This window comes from Micromys minutus (genome assembly GCF_963924665.1).
Source record: "Micromys minutus genome assembly, chromosome: 17".
NCBI classification, from domain to species: Eukaryota; Metazoa; Chordata; class Mammalia; order Rodentia; family Muridae; genus Micromys; species Micromys minutus.
In genome coordinates this window covers 49,515,846-49,531,722 of record NC_137952.1, presented here as the reverse complement: position 1 = coordinate 49,531,722, position 15,877 = coordinate 49,515,846, and the positions used below count along the sequence as shown (strand labels likewise).

Sequence of the window (15,877 nt, the reverse complement as noted above, 5' to 3'; positions counted from 1 at the left end):
GTTGCTCTAACTGGGTCTCCCAGCTGTCACATTCCTGACTCCTCTAGGCCAGTAATCTTCATTCTTTCAGGGAATACCTGAGCTTGTGCCGCCAGGCAGGCACCAGGCTAGGAACTGGATATGCAATGTCTGAGGCAGGCGTGACCAGCGCTCTCGCTCATATGTAAATCTGGAGTCAGCAAAGAACACAGGCAGACACAACTGCACTGGTCGTGGATTCTCACAGATCTTCAGAACCACCCAGGTGGCTGGGCTTTATGTCCTTACTATGGCCAGGTCTGCCCCCAAATGGGATGTTTCAGTCTGAGGTGGGGACTGGGCTCTGCACTGAAGCTCCCAGGTGATTCTGATGCATTGCGCAACATGAAGACTTCCAGAGCAGGATGTGCTGTGCAGCACAGGGCAGTGTAAGGAGAGCGAGGGAGGCTCAACCCCATTTGGGAAGGAATAGGGGCCTACTGGGACCAAGGGGAACAGCAACTGGCTGGAAAAGAGGGTTACTTGTGGAACGGGAGTGGAGGGAAGCCATGCAGGTGCGTATTCCAGAGAGAAAACAAAAAAACCACAAAATCCTAGGAATCAAAGACTTGTTTGGAAAGAGTGAAAAGTTCACCCTACCTCCCTAATAGTAGGGCCCAACCATGAAAGTTCCCTTAAAATCTACCGTGTGAGGACAATGGGAAAGCCAGTTTTTACTAAACAGCTGAGAAACAAACACCAGTAAATAGTCAATTCTAGGTGTTCTAAGCACTGCTATTAATGACCTATTAGCCATTTGAAAATTTTAATCCACTTAACAAAAGCTTCAACATACCAGAAAATGACCAACTTCACTAAGTGTTACAGCTCCATTTCACTAGCTATAAACTCTTAACACAAAGCAATCCTCCAGGACACACGCCTTCTTTCATCTCTTGCCTAATAGAAAATGCTGTTGAAGAACTGTGAGGGCCTGGCAAAGCATACTAGGAACCCTCCGACCTGTGCACTGTGACTCCTGCCAGAATAAGAGTTCCCCAGTGGAAAGCAGGCCTGGTCTTACAGCAGGAACCAAACAGCACTAGACTGACCATTCTAACCTTCCCTCAGAGAGCAAGAGCACTCCACGAATGTCAAATCACTTAACAGAACCCGAATTCTACACTGGCAAAGAATGTGTCCCCCAACCCACAGCATAATCTTGTTAGAAAAATATGGCCAATGACAGAAGTAATACAGGATTCCTATTTTTTAGGGGAGAGGGGGGCGCTACCATCCAGAATGCTAACAATGGGATAGTGGTGCACAATCCTTATTAATATAAATGTGTTTTTATGGGCCTGGAGAAATAGCTCAGCAAGTTACAGCACTTAATTTCCGTGCAGAGGATACAGGCTCAGTACCTAGTGCCCCCAGTGGCTCACAACCACATGTAACTCCAATGTCTCTTTGACATTTGCAGGCACTGCATGCTCATGATTACACACTCAGGCACACACACATACATATAAAATAAATGACTGTTTTAAAGAACTAAAAAAAAAAATGTGGTCTTGTATAAATTTACATTTAGTAAACTAGACTACTAATAATAAATATAATAATTATGTTTTTATTCAAGTCTATTTTATTAGTGTTTTTCACAGACTGGACACAAGCCATCACATAGGGATCAACCAAGCAAAGGAATCGAGAAGCTCCTTACTGGCTGGGATCCACTTTTGGCACTTGTCACAGAAGTACGACAGCTGCTCCTCCATCCATGACACATCTCCTTCATCGCTGTTGAGGGAATCCCCACTCTGGTCGTGAGATAAGTCCACTGACGCCTGATCCTCTGACTCCACAATCAGGAGAGTCTCTCCCTCCACCTCACCTTCCTCCAGCCCTTCCGAGGTGGACGTTCTTGTGGCTTCATCGTCATGCCGACTTAGGAGCCCACTCAGGTGGATGCCACTATCCATTGCACCCTGCTCACAGGCACTGCTAAGCTGACAGTGCTGCAGGAATGCCCTAGACAGACCTTCAGAAGAGCATCTGCCCACAAGTACTCTCTCCAGACAGAACAGATTCTCAAAAGAAGCAATTTAGAAGACAGGACCCACTGTCCTTCATTTAACAAAGTTTAACTGAACAGTGACTGGGGGGCAGTTCTCACTAGCTACTCTCTACCAACATACCACACACACAGTTACGCACACCAACTCAGCGCTGCCCCATCAGCTTCTCAAAGTCAGGTATTTTGAGATCCTTTCTCCAACATCTTCTCTCTTTCTGCTTCAAGTTGCTTAGTCAAAATAATCTGTTCTCCTAAAAGCCGAATGTTTTCTTTTTTCTGATTCTGCCTCTCAATGTCTCTGATCACTCCGTCACGAAGCCTCTAAAAACATAAGAAACAGATTTTAGTTACCCCTGAACAGGTGGCTCCCATCCTGTGCCTTCAGATCTAAATAACAGTGCCACCAAAATATACTCAAAATGTTCCAATTCTAAATACCCAATTACTATTTTAACTTTATGTACAATGTAAATAAAGAAACCACCAAGTTAAATCTGGTAATGTGTTATGTTAATACCTAAGTGACTTCTTATCACATTTTAAGAAATCCATGTGGGTTAGAGAGATGTCTCATTGGTTAAGAGCACTGACTGCTCTTCCAGAAGTCCTGAGTTCAAATCCCAGCAACCACATGTTGGCTCACAACCATCTGTAATGAGATCTGGTGTGTCTGAAGACAGCTACAGTATACTTACATATATAATAAATTAATCTCTTTAAAAAAAAAGACTTCTTTAAAAAAAATCCCTGAACACAGAAAATTTAAAGATTTAAAAATTTAAAAAGCAGCACTATGTTGAATTTTATAAATTTAATTGGAAAGTGACTTTTAAAATTAGTACAGCAAAACTATGAACTATAAACAATTACCTAAGACAAACAATAAATATCAAGAAAAAAGAACAGTAAGGATGTGAGAAAATATAGTACTTCTATCATGTAAAGGCAGAAATATAAAACTCCCAATCAATTAGATTAGAAAGAGAAAAAAAGGACTACTACCATTAAAAAATAAGTTCCTTAATGGTCATTACCTTGAAAAACACTATAAGCAGAATCTCAGAATACAAACCTGGTGCCTAACATGAATTTAAAAGGTCCTCTCAGTTACTAGTGCGAAAACTCTATAGTTTGTAGCTCACATGAATATGTTTTAAACAGAAACTTTGTGAGAATACATTTATTATTTTTTTAATTATAACTTTTTTATGAGTATGAGTGTTCTGTCTACAAGTTATGCAGGTACAGTGTTTGTGGAGGCCAGAAGAGGGTGACCTATACCCTGGAACTGGAGTTACAGATAGCTGGGGAATCAAACCCAGTTCCTCTGCAATAGCAACTAGTGCCAACTCTTCTGTTCATATATACATGTGTGTGTGTGTGTGTGTGTGTGTGTGTGTGTGTGTGTGTATTGGACACAACATCTTTCTATGTAATCTTAACTGTACTAGAATTCATTATGTAGACCAAGCTGGCCTCAAACTCACAGAGATCTGACTACCTCTGCCTCCCAACTATCTCTATTTTTAAAGGCTGGCCTAATAAAGAGCCAGAATCAGCCTGGTTGTCCCTGGTTGTCCACCAACAGATGAATGGATAATGAAAATCTGGTGTGTGTGCATGCACACACACACAAATATATACACATATATATGACAGAATACTACTCAGCTTTAAACAAAACTAAAACTTAAAACTTTGTTGGAAAATTAGACTTAGAATGTATAATATTGAACAAGGTCACACACTGTCAGAAAGAAAGAACTCCCAGTTATCTCTCATATGCAGACAATGATCTGTGTGTACATAGAAATGAAGGTGCATGTTGGTATAGTATAACATTTAGAAAAGAGAATAAGAAAGGCTACATATAAAGGGATGAGGAAGGACTGGAGGGGAATGGACACAAATTATGAAAGGAAATGTAAGTTGACTGTTTTTTGGTTCTAACTCTGTTCTGGGTGTTTTGGGTTTGGAGGTGGGTAAGTGTATACAGCAGGTTCCGTACTGAAAGTGAAATGTCACAGTGTCTGTTCTGAACACCTATTCTAACCGTAGAGAAGGGCTGGAGAAATCGCTCAGGGCTCATGTGCTCACTCCTGCATGACCTGATTCAACTCCCACAGAGGCTCACAGTGTCTCTAACTCCAGTCCAAAGTGATTCAATGCCCTCTTCTGACCTCCACGAGCACCAGATATGCATGAGTGCTCATACGTGTATGCAAACCCTCTGAAATATAAAACAATAAAATAATTAAAGAAAATGTAAATGTTGACTGTACAGAAGTTCACTGGGTTGTACAGTCTTTGAGTCTCATTAATTTTGATGTATGATTTTTTTCTATTTGCAAGTTTTGTGGGGGTTTTGGGGGAGGTTACAATAAAGTTTACTTTAGTACTTACTCTTCCAGGCCTATAGCTTCATTTGCTACACCCAGGGAGTTGGGAAATTTAAGAGTGAGGGGCTCAGGTCCAGCATGGTGGTACACATTAGTTCCAGAATTTAGGAGGCTGTAGCAGGTGAATCTCTCTGAGTTCTAAGCCAGCCAAAACTACATAGAAAGACTCTGTCTTAAAATAAGCAAGCCAATGAGCAGCTTCTTTCACGGCTTCTGCTTCAGTTATTTCCAGGTTACTGCCTCAATTTCTTTCAGTGATGAGCCGTGATATGGAACTGCAAGTTAAATCTTTTTCCCCCAAGTGACTTTAAGTCATGGTGCTTTGTCATAGCTCTAGAAACCCTAACTAACACAGCTCTGTACTAACCTAAGTCTAACATCTGAAGCTGATTCCTGTAGAATCAGTAACACTCAACTTACCATAGGACTACACCCCCAAAACCTCATGATAAACTGAAAATAAAGGTGTCCACCTAACCCAGCAAATGCCAGGGCTCAGCAAAACACGATACCATAGAACACCAGCATCCTGGGGCTGTCTGGGGTCTATGGCTTGTTTTGCTACCCAACATCTTGGGGGGAAAACATCCTACCACTTATCTCCAGCCTGGAAAAATAGCAAAATTCAATATTCCAAGAAAGTCTCACTATATACAGACAATACTGCTTTCCTAGCACTGTAGTGAAAACCAAGTTGAGCCATCTATAAGTTAGGGGCCATCTGTAATTGGTATCTACTAAGTTCCAAAAGTTAAAGACAGAAGTTAAAGAGAATTAAAGACAATGTATGTAAAGTGGAAAACAATAAGCCTGGTGTGGGGTGACAGAAAACAAGCCATTATTCCATTTACAGCTGCTTTGAAGTTTTCAACACACCCACCCTCCTCAATGTTACAGTAATGAACTACAGGACAGGTTACTTAGGTCAGCATTTCATCAGTGACTTCCAAGAAATAACTAGATCTTTCCACACTTCCATTTCTCTAACCATGATTCTCAACCGTTTCATTAAAGCCTCTGGTGTGCCTTTTGGAACACAGCTGAGTTTCCATGCTCCTAGAGACCTGGTTTAATTGGTCTGCTTGCACTGTAAAAAGTTCTCAGGGGAGCATGGCTTGAGACAAAACTGATTCCAAACCACTGTCTCCAAAACACATCAGGAGGACACATACATCCTGCCCGATCCTGCAAGTTTAATTAGAACCACCATCTTTTCCTTTTCCTCCTAAGAAGGAAGTTTCTTGCTTCTACTCCAAAAGATATCCCTAGGGAACTACACTTCAATCCCAAATCTTTAATTTCTTGTGTTTCTACATCACTGCTTATCGACCCTGCTCCTCAAAATTCTTCGGACACTGCAAGGCTCCTCTCTGATTTCCAGTCTGTGAATACTAAGGTCAACGGGCTGTTAACTCTCAAGGCTTTCAGTTACTTTTCATAACTTCTGCCCTTGGCAAATCTGGTTCAAACCAAATACCTGTAAAGGTGTTGCTTGAAAGGGCAAATACCAAATACTGGCCCGCACAGTGGGGCAGCATTATAAAGACAACACTCCCGAGGGGTTATAATTAACTACGTGTTTTCAGTGCCGTTGCAAACTGGAATGAGAGACTCGGTCAGTCTCTGGTTAATAAGCCAAATATTCCCCGAAATAAAGCCATCAGAAGTAAACGTGAAGGGCGCCACCTTTTTACCTTTCCAGAACCTACGTCCTGTAGCCGACAGTTTACTTACACAAGTTACAAAAACTCAAGTTACTTTGGCCAAAGGCACTGGGGGGAGGGGGAAGGTGCTGGGTGTGAGCTGCGTTATCACGGGACTTGGCAATTACCCGGTACTGTTCGGTGAGCTGTGATGCCTCCGGGGCCTCGTGCTCGCCAGACCAGCGCTCTAACTCAGGGCTACACCCCTGCCCCGAGGCTTCCGCCCCAGCCCGAGGCCTCGTGGCTGGGGAGAGGGGTGAGAATCCTGAACGCGCCCTAGCAGCCCGCGGGGCCCGCCACGCGCGCAGGGGCAGCTGCGGGCTCGGCGCCCCGGAAGACGCGGTCACGTGACACCGACCTGCCGGTCCTGCCGCTGCTTCAGATGCACGCCGGCCACCGTGGCCGCCGTCAGCAGCACCGAGAGGCCCAGCACTGCCTTCGAACTCCTCGACATTCCCGCTCCCCGGCGCGGACTCGCTCCCGCGCCCGCCCCCGCCGCCGCCTCAACGGGCCAGGCTCGACCCCTCGAGCGCAGAGCCGTCGCCAGGGCTATCGTCGCTAGGCTCGAGCAATCGAGCGCCGAGCGTAACCCCTGGCCTCCTCTGTGGGGGGGGGGGGGGGGCTGGGGCCCGGATTTCCCCGTTTGGGGGCCGCCTCCACCAGAAAGTGCCAGGCTGCTTTGGAGACGCCGGGGTCGGTGTTGGGAGTATGTGCGTAGGATACCTGTCGCTATGGGGCGACTGATCAGAACCTAGATTTTCGTAGAATCTGAAAACGGGGTGGTTGGGTTTTGATAAGGTATTACTATGCAGCTCAGACTAGTTTCAAACTCTCAATCCTTCTGCCTCATCCTCGGCCACACCCACACCGGCGTGTCTACTCCGGTTGGGAAATGCACTGGGTCAGGCATGGATCCGGAAATGTGTAGCTCCTATAATCTTTTTTTTTTCCCCACATGAGAGAGGTTTATTGTGGGGAAAGGGGCAAAGTGGGTGACGGAAATGAAGAAAAAAGAAAAGGGCTTATAATCTTAAGAGATGACTTTGATGCCCTTGGGAACTCCCAGGAATGCAAGATCCTTGTATCACAAGAGGCTAAGGATGGTGTCATTTGCACTTACCCTTAAATTAATTAAAAGAGTGTCTTGGCTTCCCAGAACTTTTAAGTATTTGACTGAGCTGCCAATGAAGAATAGTGTATCACCAAATCACTCTTACCCACAAAAATACATTTTCAAAGCTGCTGATGAAAAACTGTAGAGAACAGTGATAAGGCTCATCCAGGCCTTGATTAGCTATTCCCAGTGTTTCTCCCACATGCACTTCCGCTCAGCATGCTTTGCTCTTCCGTACTCTGTTAAGTGAACCCAAGTGGCTTGAAGAAAATACTAATGTGAACTGTAATAAATGAAAGTTACCTTTTTGCAAATGTCAGTCTGGCTGACCACAGCATTTTAGCTGCCTGGGTGGGTTAGATCTTTGAATGGGAAGATAAGAGTTTGGGCCCAGTGAATTTTGGAATGAGAAGAAAATTGAGGTCATTTTTGCATATTTCTCTAAAGAAACAAAAATTATGCCACAATACCTTTTAATTATGGTAACCCTGGACTTTCCATTCAGTAAATCAGTGAGCTCAACAGCTATGCATGGCCTTAGGATGACACTAGAAACATTAATGGCCTTTCATTCTATTGTAATTAATTTTAATTTTCCAGTTTGTATTCTTGAAATATGTTTTGTTTTTTGACATCTCTTAAGGTAGACAGTGGTGGCACACACCTTTAATCCCAGCCCTGGGGAGGCAGAGGCCGGCAGACCTACAAGATGGAGGTCAGCCTGGTCTGAGGCAAGTTCCAGGACAGCCAGAGCTACACACAGAAACAATGTCTCAAAAAAAAAAAAAAAAAAAAAAAAAAGGAAAGAAAAAGAAACAGAGAAAAAGCTTGTAAATGTTGTGTCCAAAATGTAGGCCAGTGTTTACAAACTGAGGCAAGATGTTTTGTACAATTATTATTACTTAGTAGCTGAATAACTATGTGCCATCCAACACTAAAAAACAACTTATTTATTTTAAAATAGTTGTTAGAACATCTAGTTTGGGTGTTTTTTAGGGGTGGGCACTGTAATTGAAGAAAATAGTTTAGTGAGAATTTGAAGCTTCTACTAAATAAATTCTCTTATCTTCCCTCCTTTATGCCAGGGTTTTTCAGAGAAAGCCTCACTGATGACCACAAATCATTTACCATGTTCAGTTAACTCTTATATTCAAGTCACTCCGGAAATGCTAGGAAGGGTTGTCACGGGGCAAGAAGAGGTTGCTCCATCTTGTACTCTTGCTGAGGCCATTCTAGTTTAATTAGGATTTGATCTTCTTGATGAAGAATCCTGTGGAAATTTACCCAACTCCATTCTATACCCATCTGTCTCAGTCAGTGTTTCTATTCCTGCACAAACATCATGATCAAGAAGCAAGTTGGGGAGGAAAGGGTTTATTCAGCTTACACTTCCACATTGCTGTTCATCACCAAAGGAGGTCAGGACAGGAACCCAAGCAGGTCAGGAAGCAGGAGCTGATGCAGAGGCCATGGAGGGATGTTACTTACTGGCTTGCTTCCCCTGGCTTGCTCAGCCTGCTTTCTTATAGAACCCAGGTCTACCAGCCCAGGGATGGCACCACCCACAGTGGTTCCTCGAACCCTTGATCACTAATCAAGAAAAAGCCTTACAGCTGGATCTCAGGAAGTCATTTCCTCAAAGAAGACTCCTCTCTCTGTAATAACTCCAGCTTGTGTCAAATTGACACACAAAACCAGACAGTATACCATCCCAAGGTCAAGATGCCCCAGCTAACTTAGATTCTGTTAAACTGCCTGCTTGTGCAAACGTCAGACTGTGAGGTATCAGGATGTGTGGTCTTTGTCTTTAAAACCCTTACTTTTAACACTGGGTGCTGCACTTGGGTCCCCAATACCCAAGTACAGGTCTAGTTGGCTGGAATACTTTCAATTGCCTATAAACTGAACGATTGTCTCTGGTGGACTCCCTATAACAGGCTTATCCCAAGAACCGAATCTCTCAAAGGAGAGAAAGCAATAGACAACAGTAAGCTTCCTTTTTACCAACTGTGACCAACTGGAAAGAAGGAGGAGAGACTACCCAAGTATCATCATCAGGTGTTGGTAGCCATTTGTGCCGCACCCAAAGATGGCGCCAGCTTCCTGCCGATGATTCAGCAAACAGAGCTGTTGTCCAGCCCGAGGGACGTGGTGCGCATGTACCACGAACGTCACAGCCCGCTCTCGGGGCATGCTAATAAGATACTGGAGGGCGCACCAATCAGGTAGCAACACGAGTCTACTGGGCATATATAAGCAGTGCACTTTCCTTCCTCGGGGTTCCCTGCTCAAAAGTACTGTACAATAAAGGTTATTCACAGAAGAATCCTGTTGCCGCGTGTCGTTCTTGCTGGCGTGACATTAGGCTCGCGACAATCAGGGGCTCTTCACAGTTTAAGGATAAGAAGGGACAGCCTTATCAACAAATGGGCTGGGGAAAACTGGATATCCACAAGCAGATGAGTGAAACTAAGTCCTTAAATTTCACCCTGAGTAGAAACCGGCTCTAAATGGATCAAAGGCTATTTGCTGTTAGTCCTGAACTCTGACATTGATAGAAGGAGGTGTGGGGAAGAACTTCAAAACATAGGCATTGGCAGAAACCATGTGGGAGGCCGGGATTCTTGCTGCCTCAAGACTATAAAAGGCAAGAACGCTTCTGTAGTGGAATCCACGGATGCTTACAGACTCACAGTTGAGAATGGGAGACAGAAAAGGTTTCGATGACAACCTCTCCCTGCTTCTCCCTCCAAAAGAAACAGTCTCCAAAGGAAACCATTGAAAAGAAGTCTTTAAAATTGTGATGGGGATCCTAAAGTGTAACTCTTCACCTCTGGCAGGGGTGAGGGTGGAGGAGGACTCAGTTTTCTTCAAGGGGCTGGACCCTGAGAGTTTGACCATGCCCCGTGAGTATATGGACCAACACAAACTGGACTTAGGGGTTTTGTTGTTGTTGTTGTTTGTTTGTTTGTTTTTTAAGTTTCTCCTTTGTTTCTTTGGGGGAGAACACAAGGTAAGAGGTGGGCCTGGGAGACTAGGAAGTGAGTATGATCAGGGCGTATTATGTGAAACTCCCAAATAATCAATAAAACATTGTTTTATGTGTTTCAGGGGAAATATAGGCATTGGCAAGGACTTCTGAAAAGGGGTCCAGGAATACAGTGACTACTACTAAGAACTAAAAATAGGGTTACATAAAATTAAAAGGCATAGCAAAGGAAGAACTTGTATTGTCAGCTTGCAAAATGGCAGCACATCTTCACTAACCACATCTCACTGAGAATGTACAGAATACATAGAGCTCAAAACAGTATATACGGAAGACTCCCAATTGACAAATGAACCAATGAAATGAGGAGATGGTTCTCAGAAGACGAAATACAACCAACCATGAAGCAAGAAAAAATATTCAGCATCCATGTCCGACAAAGACACATAAATTAAAACTATTCTGAGATCCTGTCTTGTCCCCATCAAAGTGGCTGTCATAAAGAGAAGCAATGACAGGCCGGAGAGATGGCTCAGTGGTTAGAGCACTGGCTGCTCTTCCAAAGGTCCTGAGTTCAATTCCCAGCAACCACATGATGGCTCACAACCATCTGTAATGGGATCTGATGCCCTTTTCCAGTGTGTCCGAAGATATTGACAGTGTACTCACATAAATAAATAAGTCTTAAAAAAGAGAGAAAGAAGCAATGACAAATGCCAGCAAAGATGTGCAGGGAATCTTGGACAATGTAAGTTAGTCTAGCCATTATGAAAATCAGTAGAGACTTTCTGTAAAGTACAAAATATAACTATGATATGACTTCTGAGTATATATTCAAAGAACTGTAAATCAACATAACAAAAAGGTACTTACACACTTATATTTATTGAAATACTATTTACAATAGTCAAGTTATAGAATCAGACTATGTGAACATCAGCAGAACGTTTTTAAAAATGGGGTAAACTTGGTGGTGGTGCACCCCTTTAATCACAACACTCAGGAGACAGAGACAGATGGGTCTTTGAGTTCAAGGCCAGTGTGGTCTACAGAGTGAGTTCCTGAACAACCAGGGCTACACAGAGAAACTCTGTCTTAAAAACAACAACAACAAAAGAAAATATGTGTGTGTTCCTCTGGTTTCTTTTCTTTATATCTATTTAATTTTGAGACATTGCTTTACACAGCCTAAGCTGTCCAGGAACTTACTATGTAGTCCTTACATTGGTCCTCCCATCTCCCTAATGCTGGGGTTACAGCTCTAGGTGTGCAGCATCAGGCCCAGTTGGTGCCCCAGTCCACAGGGATCGAAGTCAAGGCTTCATGAATGATGTCCAAGCACACTACCAAACCTCTGTCCCCTCAATGGAGTTGTCGTCAGCCATAAAAAAAGATAAAATTATGATGCTTGCTAGAAAACTGATGGAACTTGAGATTATGACACTGAACAAAATATATGGCATTTAAAAAAAAGAAGATGGAGGAAGAAGGGGGTTTAGTGAACAAGGGCTGGAATGGAAAGGTCAATATGGCCAACAGACATGGTAAACTTTAGAGACATTTTCTGTACAAAGCCAGATGCTGTGAACAGCCCACACACCACGTTAGAATGGACTTTAGAAAGACTTGCCTTTTAGATCTCTTTTCGCATCTTTGATGTCTTTCTTCAAGTAAGACAGCCATTGTAACATAAGGCAGACCTTATCAGAGGTTAGCCCTTGTGAGCAAGCAAAGATCCCTGGGAGAAAGAAGCAGGAAGCTTTGGGGCCGATACAGCTGATCACTGCTGTGTGCTGTGGCGACTGTCTTTTGTTTGACTTAGCTTCGGTTTCTTCTGTACTATCCAGGGGTAGAGGGAGCTTCTTACCCCTTGGTGGATTAACTGAAATGATTTGGGCCCAGTAGAACTTCACCAGAAGCAGGCATTTGGGAGTATCACAGCCAGAGAACCACCAGTAATGCATAGCCACACAAGGAAAGAGCAGTTGGCAGGCAAGGGCATCCTAGCCTGTGTGAGGCTGTCTATTTACAGATTCTGCCCAGTCCTGGAAATGGGAATCTGAACCACAGGGGCTCTACTCAGGGATATGATGCAGAGGTGAATCTTACTGGAAACAGAGTGATTGGACTGGAGGCAGCCTTGCAGCTGAGGGTGATTGCTCGGGACTTCCTGACTCCAAGGATGTTGACTACCACACGTAAGCCCTTGCAGGGTTGTATTCATCTGTCTCTGCTTAATGACTAGTCCATTCCTGACCTACTTCTAGCTTCAAAACTGTCCTGACATTGTGTTTGTTGTCACTTCTCTGTGTCCTAAAACTGTTTGTTTACTGGTTAGGTGATGTCAGGAGGTATGACAGAGAATGAACACGTGTGATCAATCCACATGCTTAACTCACCATTTCTTCTGCCCCGAGAGCTTGGAATCCAAGGTGAGTTAAACCTTTTCCGAATCCTTACAACATTCCATGGTTTACTTTTGTGGTGAGACGTGTAAACGACCACCTTAGAGTTTATACACAGATCGACACGTCGAGGCACAGTGAGCGCAGCTAGCACCCAAAGCTCTTTTATCTAAAGCAGGGCTTCTCCACCCCCCTGACGCTGCCACTGTTTAATAGTCTGTCCTGTTGTGCTGATCCCAGTCACAAAATGATTTTTGCTGTTCCTTCATGGCTGTAACTTTGCTACTGTTAGGAATCGTAACGTAAATATCTGTGTTCTCCAGTTCTCCGGTGGTCTTAGAAGACCTCCTGAAGGGGTCGAGATCCACAGGTTGAGAAGCTCTCCTCTAGAATAATGCTTTCAATGAGATAGATATGAACCATGGGTTGTTTTTCCTAGAAACCACACAGGCTCTGGAGAAAGAGGAAAAGAAAGAAAAAGAGGGAAAAACACAATAGAAGTAGAGGAGGGAGAGGGAGAGGGAGAAGGGAGGAAGGAAGAAGGGAAGAGAGGCAAGAAGAAAAGAGAAGGAGGAAAGGGAGAGAGGAATGAATGTGGGGGGGAAAACCAAAATTAATTTACATGTTATGTTTGACCTAATATATCCAGTGTTCTTTCAACATATAATCACTATAACAACATACTAATGTGATATTTACATTTGGGGGATATTAACTTTCCTCAGTGCTGTATGATTCTCACTCTTAGTACATGTCATTGGACGAACTGCATATGTGTTAGTGGCTACCACACTGGACAGTCAGATCCGGAAAGTAATTATCGTCTTCAAGGAGACAACTTCAGCTTTCTTTCTTTTTTAAGATTTATTTATTTATTATGTATAAGTACACTGTAAAAAAAAATAGTACACTGTAGTGTCTTCAGACACACCATAAGAGGACATCAGATCTCATTACAGATGGTAGTGAGCCACCATGTGGTTGCTGGGAATTGAACTCAGACCTCTGGAAGAGCATTCAGGGCTCTAACCACTGAGCCATCTCTCCAGCCCCCAGACTGTCAGTTTTCATGAAACAGAATTCATCTTGGGCCCACCCTGGACCAGAGTCTATCACATCACACAAAGACCTGGCCATGAAGTTCCTGCTTAAGTATCAGAAAGGGCAGCTTACAATCCCCACAGGGTCTCACGCACTCTTACAATAATAGCTAATCACTTCACTTCACTGCTGTATCAATAATATTGTTTTGCACTTCCTTTCCTTCTTCTTCTTCTTCTTCTTCTTCTTCTTCTTCTTCTTCTTCTTCTTCTTCTTCTTCTTCTTCTTCTTCTTCTTCTTCTTCTTCTTCTTCTTTTTTATGTTTGGGCTTCTGATACAGGGTTTCACTTTGTAGCTCTGGCTGGTCTAGAACTTGCTATGTAGACTCCGCTGGCCTCGAACTGGCAGAGATCTGTCTGCCTCTGCCTCCCAAGTGCTTGTAAAGGTGTGTGCCAGCACGCTGACTATTTATTTTTAAAGTTCCCTGTAATTCCTGATCCTCTGACATCCCAGAGGCCTTGAGGACCACAGAGACTGTCACTCCCAGCGCTAGCCAGTTTCTAGAGACAGAAAAGGATTCCCTGTGCAAACTAATCCACCTGAAGCCAGAACTCTAACTATCCCCTGCCCCGTTCACCCCGGGAAGCTAGGCATGGTCCCTTATGCTCCAGAACACACTGCAGTTTTCCACACTGGCCAATCCCAAACTCTCAGACCCTACCTCACCTGCTCTATCCCACAGAACCCACAGTAAGACTCATGTTGACATTCAATTCCTCTGTGTCCTGACCTTTGTGTCCTGATCAACCCTGACCCCTGCTTTCCCCTGGGACCCTGCCTGTGCTATGATCTGTTCCTGAGTACAATGAACTTCTTCCTTGTCATGATTATTTCTGTCATATATCTTAATATGTCACTTGATTAAAATGAATCCTTGGGTACACTTTAAACAAACACTGCCCACTTTACAAGGTTGCTGAAAACTCAGAGAAAGCCTTCTTCCGATTTGCCCAGTTCTTCCTGTTGGTCCTTGAATAATTTCTACCTTGTTTGCTTGTTTGTTTGGTGGGTTTTTGTGGTTTTTTTCTTATTTGGTTCTATTTTTTTCCTTTAAACACTTTTTAAGATTTATTTTATGTAGGTGAGTGCACTGTAGCTGTCTTCAGACAGACCAAAACAGGGCATCAGATCTCATTACAGATGGTTGTGAGCCACCATGTGGTTGCTGGGAATTGAACTCAAGACCTATGGAAGAGCAGTCAGTGCTCTTAACCGCTGAGCCATCTCTCCAACCCCCCCTTATTTAGTGCTTATTCATAATCATAGACTTAATTCTGTAATCCAGCTAGACTTGGAGGGGAATGAGGAAAACGTGGACCACAGAGGACTCCTGTGAGACCACAAAGCTTTGTGGATATAGACAGTAGATGGGGTGGAGGGTGCTCTCCTGAGCTGCAGGAGCTCTGTCCACAGTGAGCACTGTAGACCTGCTGGTGGCTGTGCCATTCCTGGACCTTCAGTGCTCCCTGGCGTCCACACTAAATGTTCAGGCCACGGTGCCTCTTCCCAGCACACACCTGCCATCTAACCTCCCAGTCTTGGCAATGAGAGGAAAAACTAGGAACCATCTATGCTTGGTCCAGCATTTGCCACACACAGGATACCATTCTCAACCTCAACATTTCTCCTGGTGGATGGATTTGTAGCCAGTGACACATGTATGTATGGTCATGTATGTGAAGCTGCCACCCTAGCACATGAAACATGGAATAATTCGGTAGAAGCAGAAGTCCTTGTATCTGGATAATTTCTCTCAATGTTCAGAACAGAAGACTTGTCTGCTGACCTTGGAACACTTTCTGCAAACAACTGGAAAGAGATACCACCAACAGCTTGACAGGCACACACTGAAGTTGAAGAATAGGGAGGGGTTGACCGTGATTGACAGCAATGAGGACCTCAGCATCTGCCTAGCCTTGTCTTAGTTTTCAATAAATCTTTCCAGAGTTGCTTTAGTTACAGTTAAGCACATGCAGATATTTCCTCCCTCTTTAACAAAAGAAGGACAAATAGGAGAAGGAATAGAAAGAAAAGAAGTAAAGGAGCAACACAGCTACTGAATAACTCTTTAAAGAAAAAGATTTCTTTATTTTATTTCTATGAGTACACTGTTGCTCTCTACAGACAC

At 43.7% G+C, this 15,877-nt stretch overlaps 2 protein-coding genes across 5 annotated transcripts in view; both read right to left on the bottom strand.

Annotated features, from left to right (window-relative positions):
- KAT14 (lysine acetyltransferase 14) overlaps window positions 1-1,959 on the bottom strand; it is a 28,520-nt gene extending 26,561 nt beyond the window's left edge. For all 4 annotated transcript variants that reach the window (XM_080930839.1, XM_080930841.1, XM_080930840.1 and 1 more), the window contains exon 1: window positions 1,685-1,959. In XM_080930839.1, coding sequence (XP_080786965.1) covers window positions 1,685-1,943 — 259 coding nt within the window. In that variant the 5' untranslated portion in view covers window positions 1,944-1,959. The remainder of the gene's footprint in view (window positions 1-1,684) is intronic.
- A 224-nt stretch (window positions 1,960-2,183) lies between these two features.
- Window positions 2,184-6,635, bottom strand: PET117 (PET117 cytochrome c oxidase chaperone). Its single transcript, XM_080930843.1, has 2 exons — window positions 6,499-6,635; window positions 2,184-2,359 (listed from the first exon to the last, which is right to left on the bottom strand). Exons 1-2 carry the CDS (start codon window positions 6,592-6,594, stop codon window positions 2,213-2,215), a joined length of 243 nt encoding a protein of 80 aa, XP_080786969.1. The 5' UTR covers window positions 6,595-6,635; the 3' UTR covers window positions 2,184-2,212.
- Window positions 6,636-15,877: the final 9,242 nt, after the last annotated feature.